This window comes from Colletes gigas, unplaced genomic scaffold (genome assembly GCF_013123115.1).
Source record: "Colletes gigas isolate AHSC1104 unplaced genomic scaffold, ASM1312311v1 Colletes_gigas_Sc00011, whole genome shotgun sequence".
NCBI lineage: Eukaryota > Metazoa > Arthropoda > Insecta > Hymenoptera > Colletidae > Colletes > Colletes gigas.
In genome coordinates, this window is record NW_025106640.1 from 6,308,037 (window position 1) to 6,334,345 (window position 26,309).

The window sequence follows — 26,309 nt, forward strand, 5'->3', positions numbered from 1 at the left end:
CTTGCGTCGGAATGACGTGTGTGGCTTTGTTGTTCGAAACCAATACGTCGTGCACCGACTTTGTTGTTTGAAAGCAACGCGTCGCGTCGCGAACGAGCTACGTGTCCCAACCTTGCACCGGAGATACGACGCCAGCCTGTTGGTACACGTGGCTAAAAAGATCTTCGAACTATCGTAACATCTTCGTTTTCCCCTGACAAAGAAATTCCAGCGAAAATTCGACCGATAAAATCGCGACGAAATTACGGGAAGAACGGATCCGTTCTTTCGACGTCGATTTCCGGGACTTGGAGAGCTGGAAGGACGAAAGCAACGGAGGGAGGCGGGGCTGTTGATTGCGTATTTTATTTCGCTTCTACGGCTCCGCTTACCGTGCACCGTGTTTCGCCTCGATTTCACTTCGCAGTTTCGGTTTAAAATTCCCAGCTCGTCCGGTTGCTCGACCGTGTAATATTATTGCGTTCGCGTTGTAAATTAAATTCTGTTCCTCCAAGCGCACGTTAGGAAAAAGATAAAAAAAAGATCCGTCACGAATCTCTGGCGCGGAGAAAGAGTCTCGTTGGACATTTTTCCGACGATGGTAATTTCCGTAAACCATGGGCGAGTTATAGGGCTTGTTAAACAGAGAAATATCGATAGTCGTCCTAATCGTAGTTTTCGACGGGTTGAAACGCAGCTGAACGAGCTGATGAGAAACTCCATCGGAAAACGACGGTCAGGATGGGCATTAGGGTGATACAACGGACCACGAGGCCACCTCTGCCAGCCACCACTGTGTACAGCGTGCCCGTGACCACGACTTCCTCCGCGGGGTCCAGGACCCAACCGTGTCAAGCCAGGGTCACGTTCGCGGAGAACGAGATCGCGGAAGACGAGGGTGAGTTCGAGGTTCCTTAACTACTAGTCGATTAATCGATATCTGGGAGTCGAACGATCATCGACTGGTAATCGATTAATCGACTTTCGGGTGACCAACGATTATCGACTGGTTCTCTTGATCTGAAATGGCAAGTTAAGGGATGCAAATTCTTGAAGCCTCGCGCTATCGATAGATTCGAATCCTAGGATTCTGACTTCAGAAAACATGGGACCACACGCTGCAGTGGAGAAACCGTTTCTATTGAGCGACGGTCGCGTGGGGTTGGAAGGAAGGCTGGATCGGGCAGTTTACGGCCACGGTGACTCCATTACGGTTCACGTCGGTGTCAACAACAATAGCAGTAAATCTGTTAGGAGAATCAAGGTGAGACCTTTCGCCAAGCTATATGCATCGTCGATCGAACGACAGCCAATACAATAACAAATTTCTTTAGAATTTGAAAGTGCACGGTAACCCTTGACTTTAATCTACTCCGGTGATAGGAACACCTTTTAAATTTCGCCATTTCGACCATGCAAACGAACCATCTCCGGAAGCAAAACAGTTTAAGGAACAGGGGAAGTATTTCGCAATCGACGGGGCGGAATCCATTTGTATCCATTCTGCTCGCAGAGCCGTTGACCTTTTCTAGCCACAATTTCAAACGGCTCGATCTAGTTTCATATTTAACGGATTAATCGGCGGCATCCCGCGAGTGTCGTTCGTTTCCACCGTGAGCACACGAACGCCCTAATAAGGTCACGGTAACGAACCCACTCCCGGACGAGAACCTAATCGAAAGAAAGAGTTGCCCCGTTGACGATTATAAATTCGCCCAGCTATTTCCAGATACGAACGCGAACGTATTATTATTGCGGAAATCAGTGCTCTCGTTAAGCAAACGCTCACGAGAGAAGAACGTTACGCGTTTTCTCCTCGACCTTTCCATCGTCTCGAGTTTCCCCCACGATACGAGCCATTATCGCGGCGGGAACAATCGTTTCCAGGGAATTAAACGTCATAGCGATAATGTGGATCATCGAAGCAGCGTTAAAAACTTCGTCACGAGAGTTTTAAAACCTTCTGCTACGAATTAACACGTCACCTAACGTGCTCGCCACCAGAGGGCTACGCTCTAGTCTTTCTCGCTAGCGCTCGACCTATCCTTTAATGCGTTATCTTTATAAAATTATTCCATTACACAGTTGCAATTGTGATTTAAAGGGGGAGTCTCATACGAGACCTCAAAAATATCAATTTTTCTTTTTACTTTATTTTTTGAAAGTATATATATTTAAGAATGTACTGTTAAATTTTGAAAGATAAATGTCAAGTATTATGGATTGTAGAACATTTTTTGTATAGCCCAGACATTACTGTTTCGAAAAATTTACGACAGGATCAAGAGACATTTGCTGTTATGAAAATTGAAATTTGAGTGTTTTCGTCATCTTCTGCTACGAATTAATACGTCACTTCCCGTGCTCGCCACCAGAGGGCTACGCTCTCGTCTCTCTCGCTAGCGCTCGACCTTCCATACATTATCTTTATAAAATCGCTTCATCACACAGTTGCAATTGTGATTTAAACTCCAAAGGATCCCGGATTACGTTTTCAACTCGAAAGCTCGGGTAGCTCGTTGAACAGGATCGCGGGAGATATTAATGGTCTTAGCATTAAGCCGGACACAATTTCATTCGCGAAACACGGGAGCAGAAACTCGGCGTAATCTGGCTGCGAATCACGGATGAGAGGGAGCCCGGAAATGTTCTGGTTCGCGGTTTAATAAGGGAGCACGCGTTACTACATTTCGCGTATCCGCCGGAAGTTCCGCAAATGTACGCGTAACTTCCTCGATTGGATGTGGAACGAGTCCCAGAAGAAAAATTCGGAACGTTCCGAGCCGGACAAGATTCCATGCTCCCCTGATTTCGGTCCCTGACTGTAAATTTCGCAGATAGAAATCTTAATTGCCCGGGAGACGAACTTCGCTTCTTCGGTACCGGGTCGTTTGAACGAAACGATCGTTTGCATCCATGAAAACGCGGCCTGAATTCAAATAGTGGATTGGGAATTACGGTGGACTTTGAATTTATTATGATCGCCGTTGAGATTAGGGACCGAAAAAAAGATATCGAAAATGGAGGGAAATAAAAGTATCTCTGTTCGATAACTGTGCCTCCCGTGGACCTTAAAATTCGAAAAAGAAATACCTTTTAACGTGAACGTGATAGAAGCATTGCAACGACGCGCTCGGGATAAATAGGAACTATCCAGGAATTTCGTTCCCCCTTCGAACGGATCGCCAAGGGCACCGTACGTTAAACCAATTAACTTTTTTCGCGACACCGATATCTCGAATACTCCGTTAACCAAGTTCCAACGAGTATATTCTATTTTGATAATAACAAAAGTGCTGGAACATGTTTGGAAACGATGACAAAAAAAGGCAGAGTTTGAAATCCCGTTCTACCGTAGTTTGTCCAACTTGATAAAGTATACAGAGTAATTTTAGAAACTGGGACAAACTGTAGTTCGTTTCTAAGCGTAGATATAAAAAATTGATACGGGGGAAAAAATGTACCGGGAGATATAACACTGAGAACGTATAATATTATATTTCATATTTTATTCGCGACGCAACCGCCTCTTGCGGGCTGATAAATGCACTAAAGGTATTTCCTCGCGGATAGTAGAGCAAATACGCGGGAATTGCCAAAGAGAAAAGTACAGTCGTGGGAGAGGCGCGCGAGAGTGACATAATTTCGGTCGAGGAACAGGCTCAAGAGGGTGGAACGAATGGAAGGGGATGAAAGGTGGCGGGGCGTGTATTTCCTCGGGCGACAGAAAGGTATTCGACGTACGTATAAAGCGATCGCGTTCGCGTCGATTGCCTTTGCATCGTGGTTCGTTAGCGACCGTGGAGAACATTGTTCAGAAACGGGAACAGACAGGCCTGATACGAGTTCGGGAACATGTTTGCGTTAACTTTGCCCCCGACAGTTCGGTAAACAGATCGACAAACCGATACCACGGCAACCCACGTCGCGCATAAAACGAACTAATCGCGTTTGCCGCCCAAACCCAATAAATACTCGACAAACGCGAACGGTACGCGGCGAGAACATATTTCTACAAGCTATAAAACAGTGTATGTTCGGTACCTTCTTTGGGACGCAGGCCACGCTGGGTTGGGAACACTAGATTTACGATCTTACGGGTTTTAGGTGTTGGGTTAATAACCACACAACCACTGAGTAATAATTAATCACGTTGTATTTTCTCTGCTTGCGTTTACAATATGCACATGGCTGGGAACTGTCTCTCTGCGCCGCCAGACGGCGCTGCACTCGCGGTCTCTTGCAGAGTTATCGCTACATAGATATTATACTTATACGAAACGACGTCCGTTTTTATACCCTTCCTTGTCTTATAATTGAAAAGACGTAGGAACGCAGGTCCTGTCTGTCTTCGTTTTCAATTGCAAGACAAAGAAGAATGAGTAAATGTTGTTAGCAAATTTATGTTAATTAAAAGAAACATCGCGTTTTAATCTAACCATCAACGTGACGTGCAGTTAATGTCTGTAAATCTAGCACTCTGTGACGATAGTTCTGGCATTCGTCGACAGAGGGCTACACTCACCCTGTACTCTATATACTGTCTAGGGTATTTTTTAATGATGAGCCCACTAGCAGGCCCCAAGGACCAAGACTGCTGGTCTCTCTAAACCGATTAATCTCTTTCTGTTGTTACGCTGACAGGTGTTCATCGTGCAACACGTGGACGTCTGCATGTTCAGCAACGGGAAATTCAAAAACGTCGTGGCTCTGCTGTCTTCGCAGGAGGGCTGCCCGGTGGGGCCCGGGGCATCGATGAGAAGAAGCTACACCCTCCGACCCGTGAAGGGTTCGACCAAAAATTGGATCGCTTTAGAGGACAGTTATGCGAAAGCAGGTGCCACTCTGGCCTCGACGGTGATCTGTCCTGGAAACGGGCCAGAGGACAGAAACGTTTTCGCGATATACGTCTCGTACTACGTGAAGGTAACGCGTTTTCAAAGTGCACGGGGAAAACTATTACACGAGCACCGTTTAACCAAACGTTCGATAATCCAAACATTGTCGTGCGCGAAAACGAAAATAAACATAGACGAGGCCGGTTTTCATAAGCGCGATTAGGTGTATAATTATGGTTCTTAAAATAACATCGTTCAGAGGCATTATTCGTTGCTTCGAAAGCAGACCTTGGGTATACGAATGCATAAGAAAGAAAACAACTATTGAAATAACTATATTAGAAATTTGTACAGATAGGTTAGAAAGGATCGAGAAAATAGAATGACCAAGTTTTCGTTTCCCCAGGTGAAGTTGTTAATCTCGGCGATGGGAGGGGAAGTGTCCCTGAAATTGCCGTTCACGTTGATGCATAGTAATACGGACCCAGATCTCGTTGGCTTTCCGTCCCCGATCAGAGAGACGGCGAAACTGTCGGGGAAAATGGCCGACGAGATCACGGACACCTTGGAGAGAGCAGACGACAACGGGCACAGATACAAGACCAGCAAACTGGAACCCATTAAAGAGAAATCGAAGGAGTCGAGGGACATCGACGTGGATCTGATAGAGCACTGCGAGGAGGTCGACAGTACCTGAGGGCAGGTGCAAACAACGGAAGTGACGCGATCGTCAACGAGAAACAACAGTGGCGCGAGAAACGTGAAGAACTCGCACCACAAGAATTGCAAACTGGGCTTTAATATTCAGAGAGCTTGGTGCTGTTTCAGAAGGGCATCTTAGTAAAGGAAAAGAAATATTCCCGACGAGCTTTCTATGCAGACTGGAAAGAAGACGAGGAGGATCTTTGACCGAGAAGCTACACGGAAGCGTTTAAGAGGATTCGGTTAGATAGCGTCGCCTTTGCTATTGACGAGAACGACGAATGGCAACGTTTCGTTCGTGAGCCTTTTGAACGTGAAAACTTTTTATCAATAAATTTTAAAAGTCAAGATCTACGTATCGTTTTCTCCTCTTCTATCGATAAAATGTATTCCTGCGTCGCAAGAGAACAGGAAGCAGGATACTTCGAGCGTATATTCTTTATAAATTGAATATTTATAAGCACGACGCCGACAAACGATTCCATTTTTGCCGATAAAAGTGCACTATAGACTTCGTGCGGTTCCTACACACGATATTTCTAAGATGAAAGTCATACTGCCCTCCTAACTATTCGCGTAACCCGAAATCATGTCGCTGTAAAATGTACTCATCCAAACACACGCATTTACGAGTCAATTGTAAACCCCCGATCGACGAAAGAAATGATCTCAAATCTATTTTTTTAGGCAACAAAACGCGTTATGTTACCGGGGCTTAATATTTATTTGCTTTGAAAATGAATGTTCGGTGTAATTGAAATAAATAATACTTAAGTCACTGTTCCTCCTAAGATAAGATAGTCCAGCCTAAACAATGTACTTCCGTTGTACATGGCAAGCACATTGATATGTAAAGCTGTACAGACTGTATCTTTATCATTGTAAATAGTAAATTACTCGCATACGGCTGTGTAAGAGTATGCATGGAACTATTGCCTAATGTTATTATACAGCTTTTAAATAATTTATGATTAAACAACATTTTTGTGTAAAATACGCGTGTAATTGTGATTTTCATTATTCGACTAGAGGGAACATGCAAACAAATATGTAATTTATATCGGACTAATTTGTATTAAACTGAGGCATCCTTGAATATGTGGGCCAAACAAATACAATGCTGTGTATAGAAAATAAATGATCAATGGTACTTTTATGATTTTAACATGAAGTTCAACTTCAAAACCTGATGAATTAAATGAATTTAAGAAGATACAAATAATATGTATACTAAATATACATGTTTAAAAATTAAAAAAAAAAAAAGTTTCTCTAATACAGTGTTTGAACAAAACAGTAAGAGCATTTTATGTAGATCACTCACCATGCCATCTTGCCCCGATATATCCCCGGACGATAAATTTGCTTACATTCTTGTCTTTGTCCTCTACTTTTGCCAAAATATACTTGAATTTCCCATGAATGTCGATATCCACATCATCCAACGCATCTAACGACTGAGACATTATGCCAAATCGTCTATTATTCGTAAGCACTGCAGAAAAACACGACATCGTAAAATTAGCAACATTCTTCCTTCAACATAACCTATCGTTATGGAAGAAGTTTTTATCGACTATATTCTATCGACGAAAGTTTGCCAACGAAACGTTTAAAAGGGAAAAATTAGATGATATTCGAACATCACTGTAAAATATACAAGAAAGGATATTATAACGTAATTTTCGACAAATACCTTTGAAAAACAAATGGCGGATATTTGATGCTCCGTTTCCAAAACTATTGAACGTCGCAGTCATATTATAGCTACATTTACCAAGCAATAATGCATTCGCTGACACGGATTCGTACCGCGTGAGGAGAAAATCACCAAACTAGCTTCCCCTCCATGAAATGTTAGATGATTCATTGTCACCAGAAGATAAAATTTAACACTATTACGATTTAGACTCATTTAGACGATTTAGTTTTGGTTATTTTCAATTGCGAGACAAGGAAAGGACTTACCTGTCAGTCCTTAAAAGGATTTACCCGCCATTACCAGATTTACCCGCCAAAACTAGATTTTCCCGCCAATTTAAGCCAAGTCCATACGAGCGTCGAAACGACGAGTGTTTCTATGTTTTTACTTGTCTTGCAATTGAAAATAACCAAGATAGGCTTAATAACCAAGCAACCTTGTCGTGCAATTGAAAATAACCAAGCACAAAAAATTCGATTTCGAAACTAGATTAGAAACTAGTTTGTTAGTTTGTTAGTTTGTTAGTTTGTTAGTTTGTTAGTTTGTTAGTTTGTTAGTTTGTTAGTTTGTTAGTTTGTTAGTTTGTTAGTTTGTTAGTTTGTTAGTTTGTTAGTTTGTTAGTTTGTTAGTTTGTTAGTTTGTTAGTTTGTTAGTTTGTTAGTTTGTTAGTTTCGTTGCTCATATGGACCCGGCCTAAATTGGCGGGTAAATCTAGAAATGGCGGATAAATCTAGTTTTGGCGGGTAAATCCTTTTAAGGACTGACAGGTAAGTCCTTTCCTTGTCTTGCAATTGAAAATAACCAAGCAGACTTTGTCGTTTCGTTGCTCATATGGACGCGGCCTAAATTGGCGGGAAAATCTAGTTTTGGTGGGTAAATCTTGTATTGGCGAGTAAATCCTTTTAAGGACTGACAGGTAGGTCCTTTCCTTGTCTTGCAATTGAAAATAACCAAGATTAAATTGTCCAAATAAGTCGAAATTGTAATAGTATTAAATTTTGTCTTCTGGTGACATGAGTCATCTAGTTTTGGCGGGTAAATCTAGTAGTAACTTTTGTCTCGTGTGGCTCCAGCCTTAAAGGCTTCAGATTATATCCTTAAAATTGCAAAACTCGATAAATATTATTTGTTATCAATTTATGTCGAATTTGATGCAACAAACACTTTCATCATATCAGAGGAGGGTCAGATGCAACAACTTTTTAATGCAGATAAAAAATAAAATGAAATTTTCCCCTCATGCTTCACACATGTTTGATAGATAATAATTCCTTTAAATCTTATAAAGTGTTAACGCTAGACGAAAGTAATTTGTTATAATAAATGGAGTTCAGTTTTGTCGTGTAGCCACAGAATCTGTGGTGTAGCTATCTATATTTGTATGATTGCTGCTTAGGTATAACGATGTTCCAGTGAGGTTAATCGAGAGTTACTTTGCAAGTAGTAAATGCGAATTTTAAAAATGGCATTTCAAACAAAAACAGTGATAGCAGACGTAAACGATGCAAGAGTCTTGTATAAAGCGTTATGCGGCGTATTTACGATTTATAAACCCACGTACATGTGTTTCGAAAAAATGAAATACACACTGATCTCCAATTTATGCAGAGGTTATATCATGATCCGTATTTAACCGAAATCGTTAGCACTTGAATGCATAATCCGTTCTTTCTAGATCTTAACAATAAAAATGTACGACCGCCAGTTAAATATGTGAGCATAGACGGTCCCACTAACAGCCATATGAGAGTTCAGACACGCTATAGCTATTCGGACAATACGTTGGTTGTAGGACCTCGTTATCAAAAACAAGATTTTATATTAGGAGCTTCGAGAATCGTTCTAGCGGAAAGCAGTGGTGTTGTAGTCTGCGGTATCAACGAAGGTACTTCGTTTATAAAATCGATGAGATACTCGAATTTTACGAAGTTTTACAAGGTAAAGGGTTTATTGGGCCAAGCAACAGATACTTATTTTCATACTGGAAAAATAAAAGAAAGATCTACGTACAATCACGTGAAAAGAGGTCACATTGACAGAATATGCAATTCGATGCAATCTTCTCATCAAAGAAAGATGTTCGAGTATGTTGGAAATTTGTTGTCTCTCAAAAATTAACAGATCTAATTATAATATAACAGCTGTACTTTTAAACGATTTTAGACATTGTGGAGTTGATATACAGAGTCAAGCAGCATATGATTTAGCAGTGAAAGGTCTGCTTAGGCCGGCAGATCGTAAAATTCCTATGATATACACAATCAGATGCATAGACTTTTCACCTCCTGAGTTCACTCTGGGTAAAAAACATTCTGTTAAATGGAAACTTAAATTGGTAGAAAGTTTCGCTTAATTACTTCTTTTTATAATTTTTACAGAGATTGTCTGTATAAATGAAGATGAAATGTATTTGAAAACTATAGTTCATGATGTGGGAATAAGACTTCATAGCACTGCTACTTGTACCCAAATAAACTGTCTTCAAGATGGATTATTTAATGCCGACATTGCGTTATTAAAAAAACACTGGACCTTGTATGATATTTTATCGAATATGCAAATGTGTCATAGAATCATTCAAAAGAATAAAAGTGTACTGTATAAAGGTAGTCCCACATTAATGGAGTACGATACTGATAATGTAGCCAAATCTCAAAAAGAATTGGAACCGTGAATATATGTATTTTAATATGATTGTTAAAAATTTATTGTACCCATTATATTATACATTCGATTAAAAATTAATTTGTACCATTAGCTATGCCTCGCTTCGACTTCTTTTAGAACGTTGACTGCAATCGGAATCGTCGTGTCTATCCGTAGGTTTCATAGACTTTCCCCGCGTCTTGTGTTTGTTCGGCCATTGTTGCATTTTCATGCTCTTCGCTATTACGCGTTTTTGATGGTCTAATTGCGGAAACAAATCTGCAAAATAAATTAGTAGAATATAAATTGCATTCTCGAATTTCAATTGAAATTATTTGATCTGTACCTTGAGATTTTTCTAAAGCTTCTTTAGCCGAGTTCATTTCTGCTTCTTGAATACTATGACCCGAAGCTTTTGCTAATCTTTTCCCTTGGAAATACACAGCAACGGTGTACACTCTTGTATTCGTTGGCCCTTTACACTCGATCACTCTGAGAGAAGGTGTAAGTTCACTATTAGCTCATGATGATATATTTGAACGTCGTCTAATTTTGTTACAACTTACTTGTACACAGGAATATCAGGCTCTCCGCCATCCATTGTTCTTAACGTCAGACAACACTGTTGTAATTTACTTTTTGGATCGTTCCAGTCTTGATTCATAATGAAGTCTTGTAAACGCGGGAAGAAACATACGTCGCAGAAAACGTGACAATATTCCAAGCCCTTGTCGACGTAAAGAGCTCCTAAAAATGCTTCCAGCAAATCTGCTCTGTCTTTTGTTTTCAGTTCAGCCTTTGGATTACCGTAGAGCGCATACTGAGTCATCCCTAAATCATCGCACACGACTGCTTGTGTTTTATTATTTACAAGAGAACTTCGTAAAAGCTATAAAATAAAGATGTTACTCCTTGTAATTTATGAGAAAAAAATTTCAGCAACACTTACAGATAAATGCCCCTCGTGATGTTCTGGAAAATATTTGTACAAATATTCGGAAACTATGAGTTGTAATACGGTGTCTCCTAAAAATTCTAATCGTTGATTAGAACCCAACGTTAGGTTCGTGTATCCTATACTGCGATCGGTAAATGCTCTTGCTAGAAGACGTATGTGGGTGAATTCTATACCAATGGATTCTTCGAACTTTGTTAATTTCTGTGTAAAGAAAATGGAAACGATATTAAATGATACTCTAGAGATAGTGTATTTTTAAATATTGACAGTGTTTACTTACTTGCAAGAGTTCAAAGCTTGGTATCCATTGCCTGTCGCCTGTTGGTTCCTGCTCTTGCAGAGGATGTTTAGGATAATTTACCCAAACTTTTGAAAGATCTTCCTCGTCCTTAAAAAGCGTTTCTCCGAACACTCTATCGGCGACTTCTATACCTCCGTCAAGAAACAGGGACCCCATCAACGCTTCGAAACAATTCGCCATCGCGTGTCTCAATTCCAAATCATGACATAGATCGCTACCATGCGCATACAGCATGTACTCTTCCAAGTTTAATTTTTTCGCTAATACGGCAAGATGCTGGTTTTGAACAATCGCTGCTCTGTAAGTAGCCAAACCACCTTCCTCCAAATCGGGGAACATATGGAACAGATGGATCGATGTGAGAAACTCGACCACCGCGTCCCCCAAGAACTCCAATCTTTCATTGTGCGCTATCGAAGACTCAGTTTCCGTTCTCGCCCCGAATCTTGACATTATATTGATCAACGTATTGATACCACGTTTCCGTGTATTCATATAATGAATTCGTCGGTCCCCGTACTCGGGTTGCCTTATCCCGCAATTGGTCAAAGAATTCCGCGCGTGGTCCGGATTTGTGCCAAAATTTTCACGGTAACTGGGATGCGTTAACGCTAATTGAAGGAGGTATCTGTTCTTAAATCGGTATCCCAATGTACGTTCTAAATTGTCCAAGGACTTATGAAATCTAAGGTGGCAAACAAGTACAGGGATTAACATGGCATGCTGCACTATATCGCACATTATTCCGGTTCTATAAAATCCTTCGGAACTAACATCCACGGTAACGTCACGCTTCATTTTACTCTGAGTTCTTAATTCTTGGAGCTTGTTCTCTTTCGCTTCTAGCCTTCTCTTATCTTCAAACGAAGGTTTCGGCATGTTTGCTAATAGATGACGAAATTTCACATAGTCCCTCCATGCTTTCTGATAGCTGTAATAAGCAATAAAAATGTGGATGTTGCGTATTTCATTAAACGAATTAGAAGGTTTTTGAGGGGTCCTATGGATTAGATGGTAAGGAAAGGATAGGGAGAGGTTTGGTTGTCCAGGTGGCAGGGGAGGTGAACCCCTACGTGGCGGATAGGGGCAGCCACTGGGATGGGATGCGGGGATAAGCTCATCAGCCTGAGAAGGCATTCCTCGCATCCTCGCATGGCATTCTGGAGGTTGGAGTGAAAGCTCCCGCGGACCAAACACCAGTATGAATGTGTTCTGTGTGTGTGAGTGGGTTGGGGGATGGGATATTTGCCATGGGTTGGCCAGTTAGCCGTGGGTGACTAGGGCGTTGATGACCAGGCGCCTGAGGATGGTCACCATAAGGTTTTAGCCAGTAAGAACTCGGCACTACTCCCTTCAGACAGCCCCACGAGTGTCCATGAGGATTTCTGCTAGCGGACTCATCGGTAAGGCATCCTAGCAGACCGTGCCTCAGACGTCAGAGTATTGGGAATCGGTCGAGGATCATATGGAAGGTTGGGTCGAGTGCCTGCGAGAGGAACAGTCCCTCTGGCGGCGAGTACAGGAAGCGACGTGGACCCCACGAAAGGGATAACTCACTTACTCTGCGTTTCCTGCATAACTAAGCTGCGGCGGTCTAATTCCAAAATGTACAATCTCGGGATGAGCAATTGCACCGGACGGTTGATCGGTTTGGCTTCTATCCAATTGATCGACACGAACGCTACACGGCTTTTTCCCCGGATATGTAACGATCATGCCCTTCACCTCATCGGCGAAATTTTGCCACTTATATTGCGGCATTTCTACTAACCTAGGTAGATCATCTGGATCTATTAACAGTTTACTACTTTTTATTAAATAATTTAAAACCTCGTTCATCGATAAGATTTCTTGTCCATTGTCGGCTAAGTCGCGTACGAATCTTGGCATAAAATGGAACTGTCCGCAGCCGGATTTATCTTGCGCCGCTTGTAAATCGAAATCTACGAGTTCCAATATTTCCTTGAACAAGTATGTTTCTGAAAGGGAAGTGTATGGTAATATATGGCGAATAACGTCCAAACTAATTCACGAAACATAACGATGAAATGATACTTACGAAAACAATCCAGTTCCTGGATGGTGAAATTTTCTGGCAGTTTTTCGTCTATATAAAGAATTGTATACTCTATATTAAATCTAATCACTTTGCAAGTCGGCAATTTTACTAGAGGAAAATGGGAGAGCATAGAGAATCCCTCAAATATAAATTCGTGTTCGTCGTGCTTGATAATTGTCGGTGTTTTGGTAAGAAAATTCGTTGGTGGACTAATGGTAATCCGATAATGACATAATTTATCAGCGTTATTCGAATTTAAATTGCATTTATTTATTGCACCTTCTCCGGCATAAATTCCGTGTCTAATTCCAGATCTTCTTGATTTCGCGCTACACCTGCATAACGGTCCATCGTTCATCTATAACATTCATAATTTATGAAATATGAAAAATGATTTACCATTGTCCAAGGCATAGAAAAGAATACACACTTCTCCAGGATCATTGAACCACATTTCAGGATGCAATCTTTGCGGATGCTGCTTCTTTGCCATTAATTCTTCCATTGTTCTGTCGTCCTCGTCCATCGAGCTATCGCTGTCGGAAGAAGAGCTGCTACACACTTCCGATTTGTGTCTGCATAGACGAGCTCTAGTCTTCCGCGGAGGTGGCTCGTAAGGAGGCTACAAAACAAGGAATTAAATATATTTTCAGATGTACAAGAACTCCTAACTGTACCGCAATAAATGTACCTGCAAAGCTCTTGCAGCCGTGGCTCTATCAATTAATACTTTCTTAAATAATTCGCACAATTCGTACAATTTAAGCGTGCCTCTCATTACTTTCGAATTACTTTCATCTCTACTATAATACAAATCTGCCGGCGCTGTACGCGTCCAGACTTTCCTTGCATTTTCCATAATACCTTCAGGCCCCATAGCAGATAACTCATCCATTTTCCTTTCCATATCTTTGCTAGTCGCGCAATAATCTTGCCTAAACAGAGTTACAAGATATAAAAAGTTACTTTTGCACATTTAATTTTGAAAATATTACCTATATTTTTCTAGAAGTAATTCCCTCTCCGTTAAATCCCTCTTACTAGAGGAACTATTACTCGGGCTACTGGCTTTAGTAGAGTAAGATTCTTGAGATCTTGACCTTTTCCTACTTCTGTGACTCGTAAATGATCTTTGAGAACGTGGTACGTAGGAATTGTTTCTCCTGTAAGACGATCTTCTATCCGAACTTTCTTCATTGTGCGAACGTTCTCTAGAGCTTGAACTATTTTTGTGGTATTTAGAAGGTCTGTCTCTTTGAGAGTCATATCTGGACCGATGAGGCGATCTACTAGATCTGGATCTACATTCAGGACTCCTAGATCGTTTGCTACTAACTGTACGACTACTGGAAGATTCTTTGTCCCTGTATCTCCATTCGGATTTTCTACTACTCGTAAATTCATTGTATTTATTGCATATAGACTTCCCGCCATCTTCTTGTACTTTGTTCGATTCGTTCCAAGAATTTTTATCACTTTGATATTTGTTCCAATCGGAGGAGTAATTGTTGGAAATCCATTCGGGGCTAGTACTATTTTGATAGGTGTTCCTGCTGTCCCAATTTGAATTAAAATTTCCAGCCACCGGTTGAGAATAACCGGAGAGTCCAAAATTTTGATTACCGTACTGCGTGTCTATTTGATTCTGATAAGAAACATCGGAATAAGAATTTGGAACTCCACTTTGGTAACAAGTTGCCACCGAATGATAGGATGAACCGAAATTGGTGGCTTTATTTTCTGGAATAGTGGACACTGGCACATTGTAGGACGGCGGTGGTTGTCTAAAATTTGGTGGCGGAAAACTTGGCGGTGGCACGGAATAATATCCCATGTTTTGTGGCTGAGAAACTTCCGAACTCCAGAAATAAGATTGGCCAGCATTTGGAGGATTTGCCATTTTCTATAAAATATACGTATTTTTCTATTATTTACTGTAATGAATACAGTGTTACGAAGGCTTACGAAGCTTTGCAAAGATGTATACGTGCCCCAACGATATTCGATCTTTTTTAATGCACTAATTCTAAATTTCAATGCTAAAAGAAAAGTGTAAAAGTAAATCGTTTATAGCACAATTTCTCTCAATCTTTTTTAATATTCGTTCAAATTGATAATTCTGTTAAATTCCATTCTGTTAAAATATTACTCTACATCGTCGAACGAATACGACACCTAACGGTACGCGAATAATTTTCCAAGTAACACCACCTTCTGGTTGCATTGCAAATGCAATTCAAATTCTTTGGAAACAATCAAACAATCGCAAATGACTATAATTAATATCCATGTAAAATTCTTTTATTGAAATAATAAACGTAAACGTTATTTCTATTATTTCAGATAACACATGCATAAATTAATATATTAATTACGTCGTGACAACAACGAAAGTTTTGAATTCCTTTTCCGAACAATATAATCTTTTATATTTATTACTATTCAAAGATATTCCATTCGTGAAACGTGTAAAACTTTCTAAAAGTTTTTTTAAACATTTTTTCGAATTATATTTTAAGATAATTTAAATAGCCAGTATCCAGGATATTTAGAATGATTAAAAATTTGTCGTCGCGTGGAGCAATGCTATAGTACACATGTTATTATTAGTTGGTCCCTGTATATTGTTTCTTAGAGAATTGATATTATTTATAATTTCAGGTAGCCATGTTGTAGCCGTCTTGTGCGTTCAACATCCAACATGGGCGTTTCTTTCGTCGTCTGCAAAGTGTCAAATACTTTGCGAGCAACGAAAATGCCCAGAGGCAGTGATAGATTTTAGCCGTGCAAAAACATCGGAAGATCGTTCGTGTTACCGCAGTCAAATGTATTCGAGTGAACGCTGGACACACGTCCGATCGAGAAAATTGGAATTTTACTCGGCGATAGCTATGACTCAGTACCAAACGGCATCCTCTTTAGGTATCCGACTTTGCTAGAAATAAAATCGAATAAAACAAATTACACGGCTTCCAACAAAATCAGAAATTACTGTCTCGTTCGTCGAAATCGTTTTGCGCTTTATTTAAATCGATATTCAAATAAGAGTATAAAATGAGAAGGTTATGCATCACCGTGAAACGAATATCACGATATTAAAATGTTTTAAACGGTGCGTAACTTTGACGTGAACGAAGAACACAAAGTTTAAGAATTTTTAGCGCAAGTACATCGTTTACATAAAGTGTGTATAATAGAAAAAGAGCGAATCGTCTTATACGGTGTTCGAATCAGCTGATTCCGCATTGACAGGAAATCATTGAATGCACACGGCATTCGACGAGCGAAGTATTTAATTGCACGGCGCAAAGAGTATTGATATGTAGAAAACATAAGTATATATCGTATTTTTGAACGTACAGTTTCTTAGTTATTTTTAAAAGTGAAAAATAAAAAGATGTCAGGATACAATTCAAGCACAGTAAGTACACCAAGAGGTGGCAATCTACAAAATCGTAATTCTCAAAGATCGACGCTTCTAAAAGTAGTGATATTGGGTGATGGTGGTGTTGGCAAGTCTTGCCTTATGAACAGATTTGTTTCCAATCATTTCGACGAGCATAGTTTTCACACTATCGGAGTAGAGTTTTTAAACAAAGACATTGAAATCAATGGAGAGGCATATACGCTTCAAATATGGGACACAGCTGGACAAGAAAGATTCAAGACTCTTAGAACTCCATTTTATAGAGGCTCCGATATTTGCCTTTTGACGTATGCTGTCGACGACAGAACAAGCTTTAAAAATTTAGCACTCTGGAGATCTGAATTTCTTTATTATGCCGACGTTCAAGAGGGATCTACATTTCCATTTATAGTTGTTGGAAACAAAGTAAGGAAAAAGGCATAGAAGAAAAAGGAAACTAATATGCAACAATACTCATGGAAACGACTGTTGTAGGTGGATGTTCCAGAACCTAAGAAACAGGTTTCTACGGAGGAAGCCCAAGCTTGGTGCGCGGAAAATGGAGATCCTCCATTGGTGGAAACGTCCGCAAAAGATGCAACCAATGTCGAAGCAGCCTTTGGTGCAGCTGTTGCTGCTTGGGCACAACTTGAAGCTAGATTAGAGCGTCCATTAGTAGAAGATACGGTTGATCTTTCGAAACAGCAATCTCCTCATCGTACAAGTTGTTGTATGCCAGTATCTGGTGCTGAGTAGGTTACAGATGGCAAGATTTTAAATATTTTTTATGTTTTCACAACGTAATGCATGAAACTTATTTCTCAAGATCCACAAGTACAATAAGGTAATGAAACAAGTGGTAACGAGATAAACACAACAAATAATCCTTGAGGTGCAAACTGACATACTTGGAATGGACCTATCAAATTTGTTTACACTTGAAATGAGTACATATGTTGCAAATTGAACCAACTCTTACAAGTGATGAATATTGTATTTAGGGCATATAAGGACATTATATTATATAAGTATAAGAATTTTATTCTTTTTTTCATTGACCTACACTACATTCTTCTTTTTTTTTTTTTTTACATTTTATCTGATTCCTCAAACATAATTCGTAACCATTGGCAACACCAATTACAAAATGTTTAAAAATTTTCATATCCGTGAAAAATATATTAATTTCGTACAAAAGTAGTAACAATTTAGTCCCGCCACTGCAACGACAATTTTGCACGTAACATGATTTTTCTTCTAGGTCTAACAAAATAATTTGAAGAGATACCTTGCCTGTCTAGGATACTTTCTTCACGATAAGGTGAATTTCAATGTTACAACCAGTTTTCTGTTGGTACCATTTATACATTTTCGTCTATTGCGTTTTAAATTTCAATAGCGATAAATATTATTTACGTTGCCAATGAATAACGTCCGTATAATAGCTTTACAAATTTTACTCGTTTATTTTCAACAGTTCGAGGTTTTCTTTCAGTCTTTCGGTAATATTTTACGGTTGATCTTTCCAGAATACAACTGTAAAGTGTAAGGTCAAATTGAACGTCCTACTCGTATCACGCTTTGTGCAACTTGTGAGCTACAGACAGTATTTTAAGTATTTCGTACATCATTGGCTTGTGATAAAATAATAATAATAATAATCATTATCATCAACAGCTTTATAAATAAGAGTTAGTATAAATTGTAATTTAGCATTGTAATCTAAATTTGCCTTATCCTTGCAGTACGAACTAAGGGCAGTGATGTAGTATATATTTATCAGAAAATGCTCTTGACCCCCCAGCCGCGGGAAACGCTCGTAGCGCGTTTCGCTTATTCTACCTTAAAATTTTTATGATATTTAAGAATCGGGAGTCGCTATTTCTACGTTGAATCTATTTTAAATTCTTCCGATACTTTCGCCGCGATCGTCGAATCTCAACTGATGTCGTAGACATTGTCAAAGCCACCTTAGAAGAAAATCGCCCGCGACTGGGGGGTTAATTATCACGTTTATATATACATGCATATGTATATGTATGATTTTTAAATATATATATACATACGACGAAATATAAAATACTCTGCTGCTCTTGGAATGGTCTGCAGTTGGTGTTTAAAGAGTTTCCTACAAAATTAATAATGTTATAAATATAACAAACGGAGCTTTTTGTACAATCTTGTACGCGTGGTACGCATTTCTAAAGCAATGTAACTTGTCCAAAAGCTAAGTTAATGCTTTAATAATGCTGTACATACTAAGCATAAAGAGTATGTAATGTCATTGTAATTTAAAAAAAATTTTTTCCAACGACAAGGCTCGTATTAATTATATGTGTGACATGCATGCTGGTGCTTTTTGTATAGCTACATGTGGGATATACATATAAATTTCTAGCATCGTATTGAATGTGTTGGTTCAGGTGTGAACTGCATATAAAATTTAATCATATCAAGGTGAAAATGTTTTCGCCGATTGCAACATGTAGGATCTGTTCTGCATTAATTGAGTATGTTTTGTATCGTTCGTCCTACATGAGTGTTATTAATAATTTTATAAAAATTACCTTTGTACAGTATACATTGCATTTATTGTAGTATATTTTACTTATTATTATTTGATATCTATCAAAATAGGAACCAAGATTTTTCATACTGTGTCGTAAATATTAATGTGTATTATCCCCTTTATGAATTTTATAATGCTAAAGATCGATTTTCCAAGAAAAAAAAATAAAGGTATTCTGTGCTTGTTTAAAATTGATAAAATATATTAGTGAAGTATCTTTGATACCTCGCTTAAATTTTTAACTACATATATTGATTTTTTGTATTCATATTATCTTATATTTTACAAATAACAGTAATTTCTAGATTACTTTCTAGTAATACAATTGTCAGTAACGTTACATTGTAACAGTACATCATGATGTAAGCAATATTCGAGACACCACTGCATACTTTTTTTTTTTTTAAACATTAAACTCGATCGAATAATAAAAGTGTGTAAAGTATGTTACAATACAAAATTAAGGGTAAATGTGTAAAGGTTTGGAGAAAAGTATGCGCGCATTTCACTTTTCTCATTTAAATTTCTTAACGATATTTACAAAGTAAATGTGATACAGTTTGTCCGTGTCAAAGATCAATCTTCCAATATTTTTGTATACAAGTTCGCCTTTTATAGACATTTATCCATCCAGTAATAATCAAACCATGCTCTTCTCTTTCAGCGAGTAACTGAAAAATGGTATTCTGTATGCATAAAATATCTATGCATAAGAATAAATTCAAACTAAAAAACTTTTCCTTCGTATATTTCCGTGGATACCATGAACTCGAGAAAATTATGTTTCCTGCACGTATCTATCGCATACAATCGATCGTTTTAGAATTTCTCTAATTTGTTATGAACCTTTGCGGTAATGTACACGTTATGTTCATTTTCATCATGATAACAGAATCTAATGTAAATACATTAACAGCTAGTGACAATGCTCGGTGACATCTACGATAACAGATTTTTTCCATCCGAATAAGAAGTAACCAATTGCTGCACCGAACACTACAGCTATCCCCAACCATACATTGTACGTCATGAAGATCAGCATGAGGAAATACGACAGCACGATTTGGACAATGTGTAAGAACGTTTGAAATGTATGCATCCATGACAACATTGTTGGCCTGCACAAATACATTACGGAAACGGATTAAAATCCTGATGAAATTTTTATTCGCTGAAATATGCAATATGTACAGTAATAAATCATCATGCCAAGCAATGGTATATAAAAGGAGAAGAAGAGTTGTAAAAAAAAATATAAAGCCTATAAAACACGAGTGTAGGAAAGAAGAGCAAGTGTGGTACCTAGAAATTGGAAGAAAGTGATTAATACATGCAAATAAAATAAGCTTTCACTACCAAGATGAACATCCCACTATAAGGGTTCACTGATACATAGAAAATAGAAGATTGGAAAGTGCAGCAGAAACATGTTATCAAAACGGGAAAAAAATCATTTAAAAAACAATTCGTTTCTCGATTACTTACGGCTGCTTGTGAATTACTTCGCCGACCATACTATAAAGACAAAATCAAATTTGACATTGTACATCAAACGCCTTATGTTGTGAAGCGAAAGTTTCGAAATTATGATATCCGTGTGAAATAGTAAAACTTACTGTATCACTCGATTATCCTCAGCCACGACGTTCTTTTCCGGCATCTTGACGCTTCTATACTGAAGAGCATTATACGTCTTCCAAAACAGGTATTCCCGATAATATTTCAAACCTTCGTAAAGCGCGGCCATGATCATAATACCGATCATCGATCCGATCAAGCCGCCGACCGACGAAATTTTCCAGGACTCGAACAACACATTTTCACAGTATCCGCCGTGGAATGCCATCTGCAAATACGATAATTGTTTATTAACATTGAAATTAATTTTTACAAGTAAGTTATACGTACCGACATACTATGCCCCATATTGGCACACGCATCCGTAGAGGCAGAGACATGATCCATACTACCATGATCCATACTGCCGTGATCCATAGAACCGTGCAACATATCTTGGTGCATTTTCGAATGATCCATGTCCGAATGGGACATAGAATCATGGGCAGTGAGGCTCCCCGATGCGTTCATCATGTGCGCCATGTGATCATGAGACATCTATATAAAGAAAGAAGATTCATTTTTTTCAAACATTTTCGAGACTACAATCTTATAATTTATTCGATAAACAAATACAATTTTATTCGTTATTCGATCAGCCCCCGAATGAGAATGGTCCATTAAGTTCGAAAGAATTCAAAGATGGCGGGTCGTTTACTCGTATACATATACGACGCTACTATTATAAACGTATATCTATATTGGGGCGGTAATAAGCCAAGCGAAGAGAATGGAATAAATCATGAGCCTCGTGCACGATGAAAAGTAGACGTGTTGAATTTCCAACCGCGAATAAAGTTTTTCCGTAACGTCGGCTGCGAATCACATCGACGACAGAAGGGAATTGTAGATAAGGCTGACACCTGTTGCTCGAGCGCTCGCCACGCTTCCAAAGAAAATAAACGAACGATTTAATGGGTATACACGGTGTAATCGACACCGCGCGAAACGGTCGATCCAATATTAACGAGGATCGTAATATAATTTTGCAACGAATCGCGGTTTCTTTTTATCAAATCATAGCAGAACACCGTTGAGTAATTAAAATTCGATCGCGATACATTCCGCAAACATTTTTGAAAAACCCTCGCCACGTTCGTTTTTTCCACGAACCGTTAAAGTCTCGATAAGTTATTAATTAACACGGTGGTTTTCGTAAAATCGTTCGTTCTCGATTAGGCAGCTTGCCAGGCTAACCGTGAACGAGTTTGGAACAGATGTATTAGAAGAAACGAGTTCATGACTCGTGGTCGCGTAGTTCGAGAGAACAAAGAGACAAGGTAAAAAAAACGCGAGCTCTCGGTACTTTCTAAAACGGATTTCTTCCGAGATAAATTCAATGGTCCGACATGGCGTGACCAACATTCCATTCTATACCCTAAACGTTATTGTTCACGGAATTTACAACGATTGTTTCACTTTAACAGTACCGTTCGAGGAAAAATTTTAATGGGGGATTCTAGAGGCCAAAATAAGACGAAAATCAAGAATAGCAATTTGTTAATAGAGGCTTCGTTAAAAAGTTATTAACGTTTAAAGTTCCGCCTGTGGAACGGCAATCTGCGAACTGCGTGCCTTAAACTTTAAACGTTAATAACTTTTTAACGAAGCCTCGATCAACAAATTGCTATTCTTGATTTTCGTCTTATTTTGGTCCCTAGAATCTACCATTAAAATTTTTCCCAGGGGTGTAGCTATGGTTTCAAAACTTATTGGAAGGCGTGTTAAAAAAGATATATATATATTTTTCTACATTAATGCTCGCCCATTGATAATACTAGTGTAATTTACGTGTTGATTGCCACGGCAATTTTCCCTATCTAAATTTTTCCTCGAACATGTTTCAAATTATAACGTGACAAATAGAAGTATTCAATAGTTCAATGACGTTTATGTATTTATATTTAAATAAATGGATAGCTTGTAAACGCAATGGGCACGTGGCCATCGAGGCCGATATAATATTTTATTTAAATTATTTAGTCGTACTTTCATTTTCATTCTTCCAAATATAATCTGATGAGATACGTTTGGTAAAACAAATCGTGAGAACGTTCAATCCATTTTACATCTATTTTATTTTTGATAATTTGAAAAAAGAAACAAAATAAATGGTTCAAAATATAATAGAAATTTCATGTTGTTGGTGCTTAGCAACTACGTTTAGCAATTATCGGTTAATTGCACCTTGTTCTTAGTCAACCTTGAGGACGTTTAATGAGCACAATTGTCGATCCCTCGATCGGTTACGAGTCAAAAACGCGATAAATTTTACGCAACAGAGGACAACGGTATCGATCAAATTGACCGTCAACAAATTTCGAAAAAAAAACAAAATTCGATTAGCGTCGATGTAGCAGAATTTGAACGTGTGTTCGAAAAATATATTGCAGCGAGATTAATTTAGCGACGAGTTGAAAACAACTGGGAATCTTTGCGATAAGGCACCGCGCTATTATGAATTAATTGCGGCTAACATATTTTTTCCGCATAAATCGTGACCGATTAAATCGAAAATGGTATTAACTAATGTCATTAAAAAATAAAAAAATAAAAATTATTTTTATTAAAAAAGTAGTCGACGGATCGAGTAAGAAAAATGGCCCGGGGAGTCCCGTGTCGGTGCATTGTCGACAGTTCCTCGCTCGGCTGGAATCTTGATATTGAAATACCAAGATTCCGCGCGATGAATACGTATTATAATTTTCCTGGAAGAGTACGTACGAATTATTGATTAATTCCGGTAAAGTGCAAGAATGCATCGACACGTTAAAAGCGCGAAACGAAAGAGACTACCAACGGCATTACGGACCGCTTTCGTCGCATTAATCACGGTGAATATATCGTTGCATTAAACATCCTGTAGATGCTGATTTAACGCGTCGACATTATGGTAACGTTAGGTAATGTAAAAACAGAGTGACCGGGAGTAGACGATATTGGTTTCAATTGAATCGATGAGGGTTAATCGCGATTAATTAACGCGCGACACGTCGATGCAGAGATTTTCACATGAAAAGTAGTTCGAGCGATAAGCGTCAGAAACGTGAATCACGTTTCACTCGACGAAAAGAAATATTTACAAACGGATTATAACGTAACTGAAAGGGCATGTCACGTGAATCTGTTCCGACGCGTTCTCATGGAGACTGGAGAATTTCGCGATACATTCACTTATTATCAGTTCGAGCTATCTCTGTACCGAGTATCTGTAACATATGTCATTCGCGTACACTTCTAAATGACAGTAATCAAAGTACGTTCGTTTTTGAAGAACAAAGGTGCTTCTTATTCTCACCGAAGAATACGCGAACGAGTTGACGCGTCAGCGATACTCTAAACAGAGTTAAGATTACAATCATGTTAAAGAATGCGAAAGTTCTGTTACGTATACACCACTTTCTTACTGCACTCTAGTAGCATGAATGTAGTTGTCGATGTAGGTCGATCGTTTAATTCGCGTTTAATTTATACGATGAAAGAAGAGTAATGGTACGCGGGAATGAAAACGTTTTGTTAGAATTTTAAGAACAATTATGTCGCTCTGCGATAAGTACACGTTAGATTGTTTTTATTTGATTATTGTACGGTGATTGCGTCTGTTACTCACCTTCGATGAAAAATTGGGGTTATGTCACGCACGAGATGCACCTTATCTCGGAACAACGTTTGGACGCGAGTTTGTCAAGTTAAACAGACACGTTTATAAATTTGCCTCCATGGACGGTCGAACAACCTCTTAGAGATACATTAATAAACTGCACGCAACTTTCTCGGTTTCCTCCATCGCCGTGGATGTAAAATAACGAAGACTCGGCCGAATACTTTTCCGCAGGTAAAAACGTGACACAGGAATAGTAGTGTTTTACGACAATAGATGGCGCTCTTAATATGCGCAATGCATTTACTGTTGTTTTAAATGCAGCGACGTAAAGACTGCGATATAATTAATAAAACTATACGAGTGTTGAAAATTGATAAAAGGGATTCATGTTTTGATTCCACGGAATTGTTTACGATCGTGGTATGACATAAAATACACGTATGGTTTCTTTGAACGTAAAATGGCGCCAAAAATAAGCGTACAGTCCCGCTGAAATATGGGCACAGACAAGATATACGATAGACCATGCTTCTTATGGGAGTTCGTATCTCACGAACTGAATTACCGACCTAGTTGTTTAACCCTTTATGGGCAAAATATTGTTTTGTTACTTTCTAAGTGCGTGATGTATTTTCCAGAGGATTTTCAACATTTCGATGGTACTTACCAAAGTGATCTTCAAACAGATAAAGTTTTCGAACATGGAAAGCAATAATTGCTTGTTAGATACATTTTGTTACATCTGATCTTTCTCGCTCAAATGTTTTGTCGTATGGAATGCTTTATTTCTGTTACATAAATAGAAAACATTGTGTTTAAATACATTTTTGCTGGAAATCGTGTGTAACAGTATAAAGAGAGTGTTATAATGGTAAATCGTGAAATATCTACGTTTCCGAAATAAATTTCCTTATTTGTGACTCTGTCTGTGTTTTATCTAAACCGCAATGACCGCATACAAAAATATGTTTTTACCAAGAAACAATTTTCATGGTGTATTACTTTATTCTTACATTATGTCGCAAACAGACACGATATGTAATTAGTATATGATAACAGTATCTGCTGTTAATGTATATATTCTTCTCTCTTTTGATAAGATTTCATGCGTGAGTCAATATTGAGCCAACATCAACCTATTAAATAGGTTAACATTATTTTAATTCATAATGAAAGTTTCAAATAAGAAATATCGAAAACATTTTAATCAAAGAGAATCTATATACTTTGTGCCCCTAATTAGTATGTTCTGAAAAAGAAACATAAAACATCTCTCTCTCTCTCTCTCTCTCTTTCATTTGCTTCGGAAGCCGCGAGAGGGACCCATCCCCCCGCCCCCTCAGTTGCCTACGTGACGTTGGCGTCGTCATATGTTCGGTGAAAGTAAACGTATTCGTGTTTGTACCTGTCTGGAATCTGGCGTATAATAAGTAACGTTACTTTTCACCTAACAATATCTAGACACTTCTAATCTCTATTAGGAATAGAAATCGTGAAAACAGCTGAATCGGTTTCGCGCCTTTTTCTTGATATCTTGCCGGTGTTAACTGTCATTATATCTCTCTAAATTACAATTTCTTAGAGTATATTTCGAGTTTAATGGTTGTTTAATTGTGGTACGAGTGTATTTATCGAATGCATTGGATCGTAATTCGTATTTTATTTCTGCTGCAAACTCGAATTCAAAGAAAGACGCCATGATTGCTAACGTAGAATTTGGCGCGAAATATTGTACGAATCTCGATGGCGGGAAGAATCGTCATTTGTACGGTAGGAATATAGGTCGTTAGGAATTGTGAGGGTGGTTGGGATTCGGTTAGGGCGGGTCTCCATTCGCAGCAACCTCCTTGTGGTGAGACCTGGGCAATCAATATTAATTTGTGCGTAATTAATAATCGTATCACTCAAGTGGGTAATACAATTACTAA

General features: G+C 38.7%; 6 protein-coding genes across 8 annotated transcripts in view; 3 read left to right on the forward strand and 3 right to left on the reverse strand.

Annotated features, from left to right (window-relative positions):
• The window catches only part of LOC122398361 (arrestin homolog), a 36,676-nt gene extending 30,019 nt beyond the window's left edge, over positions 1-6,657 (forward strand). The window contains exons 7-10 of the mRNA XM_043398134.1: positions 677-877; positions 1,080-1,243; positions 4,624-4,905; positions 5,224-6,657. Coding sequence (XP_043254069.1) covers positions 677-877; positions 1,080-1,243; positions 4,624-4,905; positions 5,224-5,514 — 938 coding nt within the window. The 3' untranslated portion in view covers positions 5,515-6,657. The remainder of the gene's footprint in view (positions 1-676; positions 878-1,079; positions 1,244-4,623; positions 4,906-5,223) is intronic.
• Positions 1-7,343, reverse strand: part of LOC122398408 (14 kDa phosphohistidine phosphatase-like) — a 59,437-nt gene extending 52,094 nt beyond the window's left edge. The window contains exons 1-2 of the mRNA XM_043398216.1: positions 7,216-7,343; positions 6,844-7,014 (exon numbers count right to left, since the gene is read on the reverse strand). Of these exons, the coding sequence (XP_043254151.1) occupies positions 6,844-7,014; positions 7,216-7,279 (235 nt within the window). The 5' untranslated portion in view covers positions 7,280-7,343. The remainder of the gene's footprint in view (positions 1-6,843; positions 7,015-7,215) is intronic.
• A 1,129-nt stretch (positions 7,344-8,472) lies between these two features.
• Positions 8,473-9,929, forward strand: LOC122398384 (mitochondrial mRNA pseudouridine synthase Trub2). The gene is made up of 4 exons (XM_043398179.1): positions 8,473-8,831; positions 8,897-9,305; positions 9,385-9,521; positions 9,600-9,929. The coding sequence occupies exons 1-4, from the start codon at positions 8,669-8,671 to the stop codon at positions 9,893-9,895; spliced, it is 1,005 nt and encodes a 334-aa protein (XP_043254114.1). The 5' UTR covers positions 8,473-8,668; the 3' UTR covers positions 9,896-9,929.
• Positions 9,748-15,347, reverse strand: LOC122398333 (ribonuclease 3). 2 transcript variants are annotated; one of them, XM_043398081.1, is made up of 12 exons: positions 15,151-15,347; positions 14,181-15,088; positions 13,877-14,120; positions 13,616-13,807; positions 13,186-13,543; positions 12,688-13,105; positions 11,106-12,057; positions 10,817-11,026; positions 10,434-10,756; positions 10,214-10,359; positions 9,974-10,146; positions 9,748-9,872 (listed from the first exon to the last, which is right to left on the reverse strand). In XM_043398081.1, the coding sequence occupies exons 2-11, from the start codon at positions 15,083-15,085 to the stop codon at positions 9,980-9,982; spliced, it is 3,915 nt and encodes a 1,304-aa protein (XP_043254016.1). In that variant the 5' UTR covers positions 15,086-15,088; positions 15,151-15,347; the 3' UTR covers positions 9,748-9,872; positions 9,974-9,979. The 2 variants fall into 2 exon arrangements, with proteins under 2 accessions (XP_043254016.1, XP_043254017.1); XM_043398082.1 differs by lacking the exons at positions 9,748-9,872; positions 9,974-10,146; positions 10,214-10,359 and having other exon boundaries at positions 10,654-10,698; positions 15,177-15,347.
• Positions 15,348-15,868: 521 nt separating this feature from the next.
• On the forward strand, positions 15,869-17,622 carry LOC122398393 (ras-related protein Rab-9A). Its single transcript, XM_043398197.1, has 3 exons — positions 15,869-17,017; positions 17,087-17,343; positions 17,418-17,622. Exons 1-3 carry the CDS (start codon positions 16,583-16,585, stop codon positions 17,437-17,439), a joined length of 714 nt encoding a protein of 237 aa, XP_043254132.1. The 5' UTR covers positions 15,869-16,582; the 3' UTR covers positions 17,440-17,622.
• A 1,859-nt stretch (positions 17,623-19,481) lies between these two features.
• On the reverse strand, positions 19,482-24,601 carry LOC122398397 (high affinity copper uptake protein 1). 2 transcript variants are annotated; one of them, XM_043398202.1, is made up of 5 exons: positions 24,388-24,601; positions 21,069-21,275; positions 20,777-21,006; positions 20,646-20,675; positions 19,482-20,278 (listed from the first exon to the last, which is right to left on the reverse strand). In XM_043398202.1, exons 2-5 carry the CDS (start codon positions 21,273-21,275, stop codon positions 20,077-20,079), a joined length of 669 nt encoding a protein of 222 aa, XP_043254137.1. In that variant the 5' UTR covers positions 24,388-24,601; the 3' UTR covers positions 19,482-20,076. The 2 variants fall into 2 exon arrangements, with proteins under 2 accessions (XP_043254137.1, XP_043254138.1); XM_043398203.1 differs by lacking the exon at positions 20,646-20,675.
• Between the last annotated feature and the right edge of the window lie 1,708 nt (positions 24,602-26,309).

What these genes read in the sequence shown, in the direction of transcription:
- LOC122398384 (XM_043398179.1), top strand. Translation starts at nt 8,669, where the DNA reads ATGCGAATTTTAAAAATGGCATTTCAAACAAAAACAGTGATAGCAGAC. An exon ending in CATCAAAGAAAGATGTTCGA is followed by an intron (nt 9,306 to 9,384) that starts GTATGTTGGAAA and finishes AAACGATTTTAG; the next exon opens with ACATTGTGGAGTTGATATAC. An exon ending in ACCTCCTGAGTTCACTCTGG is followed by an intron (nt 9,522 to 9,599) that starts GTAAAAAACATT and finishes TAATTTTTACAG; the next exon opens with AGATTGTCTGTATAAATGAA.
- LOC122398397 (XM_043398202.1), bottom strand. Translation starts at nt 21,275, where the DNA reads ATGTCTCATGATCACATGGCGCACATGATGAACGCATCGGGGAGCCTC. An exon ending in ATATGGGGCATAGTATGTCG is followed by an intron (nt 21,007 to 21,068) that starts GTACGTATAACT and finishes TCGTATTTGCAG; the next exon opens with ATGGCATTCCACGGCGGATA. An exon ending in GAGGATAATCGAGTGATACA is followed by an intron (nt 20,676 to 20,776) that starts GTAAGTTTTACT and finishes TTGTCTTTATAG; the next exon opens with TATGGTCGGCGAAGTAATTC.
- LOC122398393 (XM_043398197.1), top strand. Translation starts at nt 16,583, where the DNA reads ATGTCAGGATACAATTCAAGCACAGTAAGTACACCAAGAGGTGGCAAT. An exon ending in TTATAGTTGTTGGAAACAAA is followed by an intron (nt 17,018 to 17,086) that starts GTAAGGAAAAAG and finishes CGACTGTTGTAG; the next exon opens with GTGGATGTTCCAGAACCTAA. An exon ending in ATGCCAGTATCTGGTGCTGA is followed by an intron (nt 17,344 to 17,417) that starts GTAGGTTACAGA and finishes TTATTTCTCAAG; the next exon opens with ATCCACAAGTACAATAAGGT.
- LOC122398333 (XM_043398081.1), bottom strand. Translation starts at nt 15,085, where the DNA reads ATGGCAAATCCTCCAAATGCTGGCCAATCTTATTTCTGGAGTTCGGAA. An exon ending in GGTTCAATGATCCTGGAGAA is followed by an intron (nt 13,544 to 13,615) that starts GTGTGTATTCTT and finishes TGAATGTTATAG; the next exon opens with ATGAACGATGGACCGTTATG. An exon ending in CCAGGAACTGGATTGTTTTC is followed by an intron (nt 13,106 to 13,185) that starts GTAAGTATCATT and finishes CTTCCCTTTCAG; the next exon opens with AAACATACTTGTTCAAGGAA.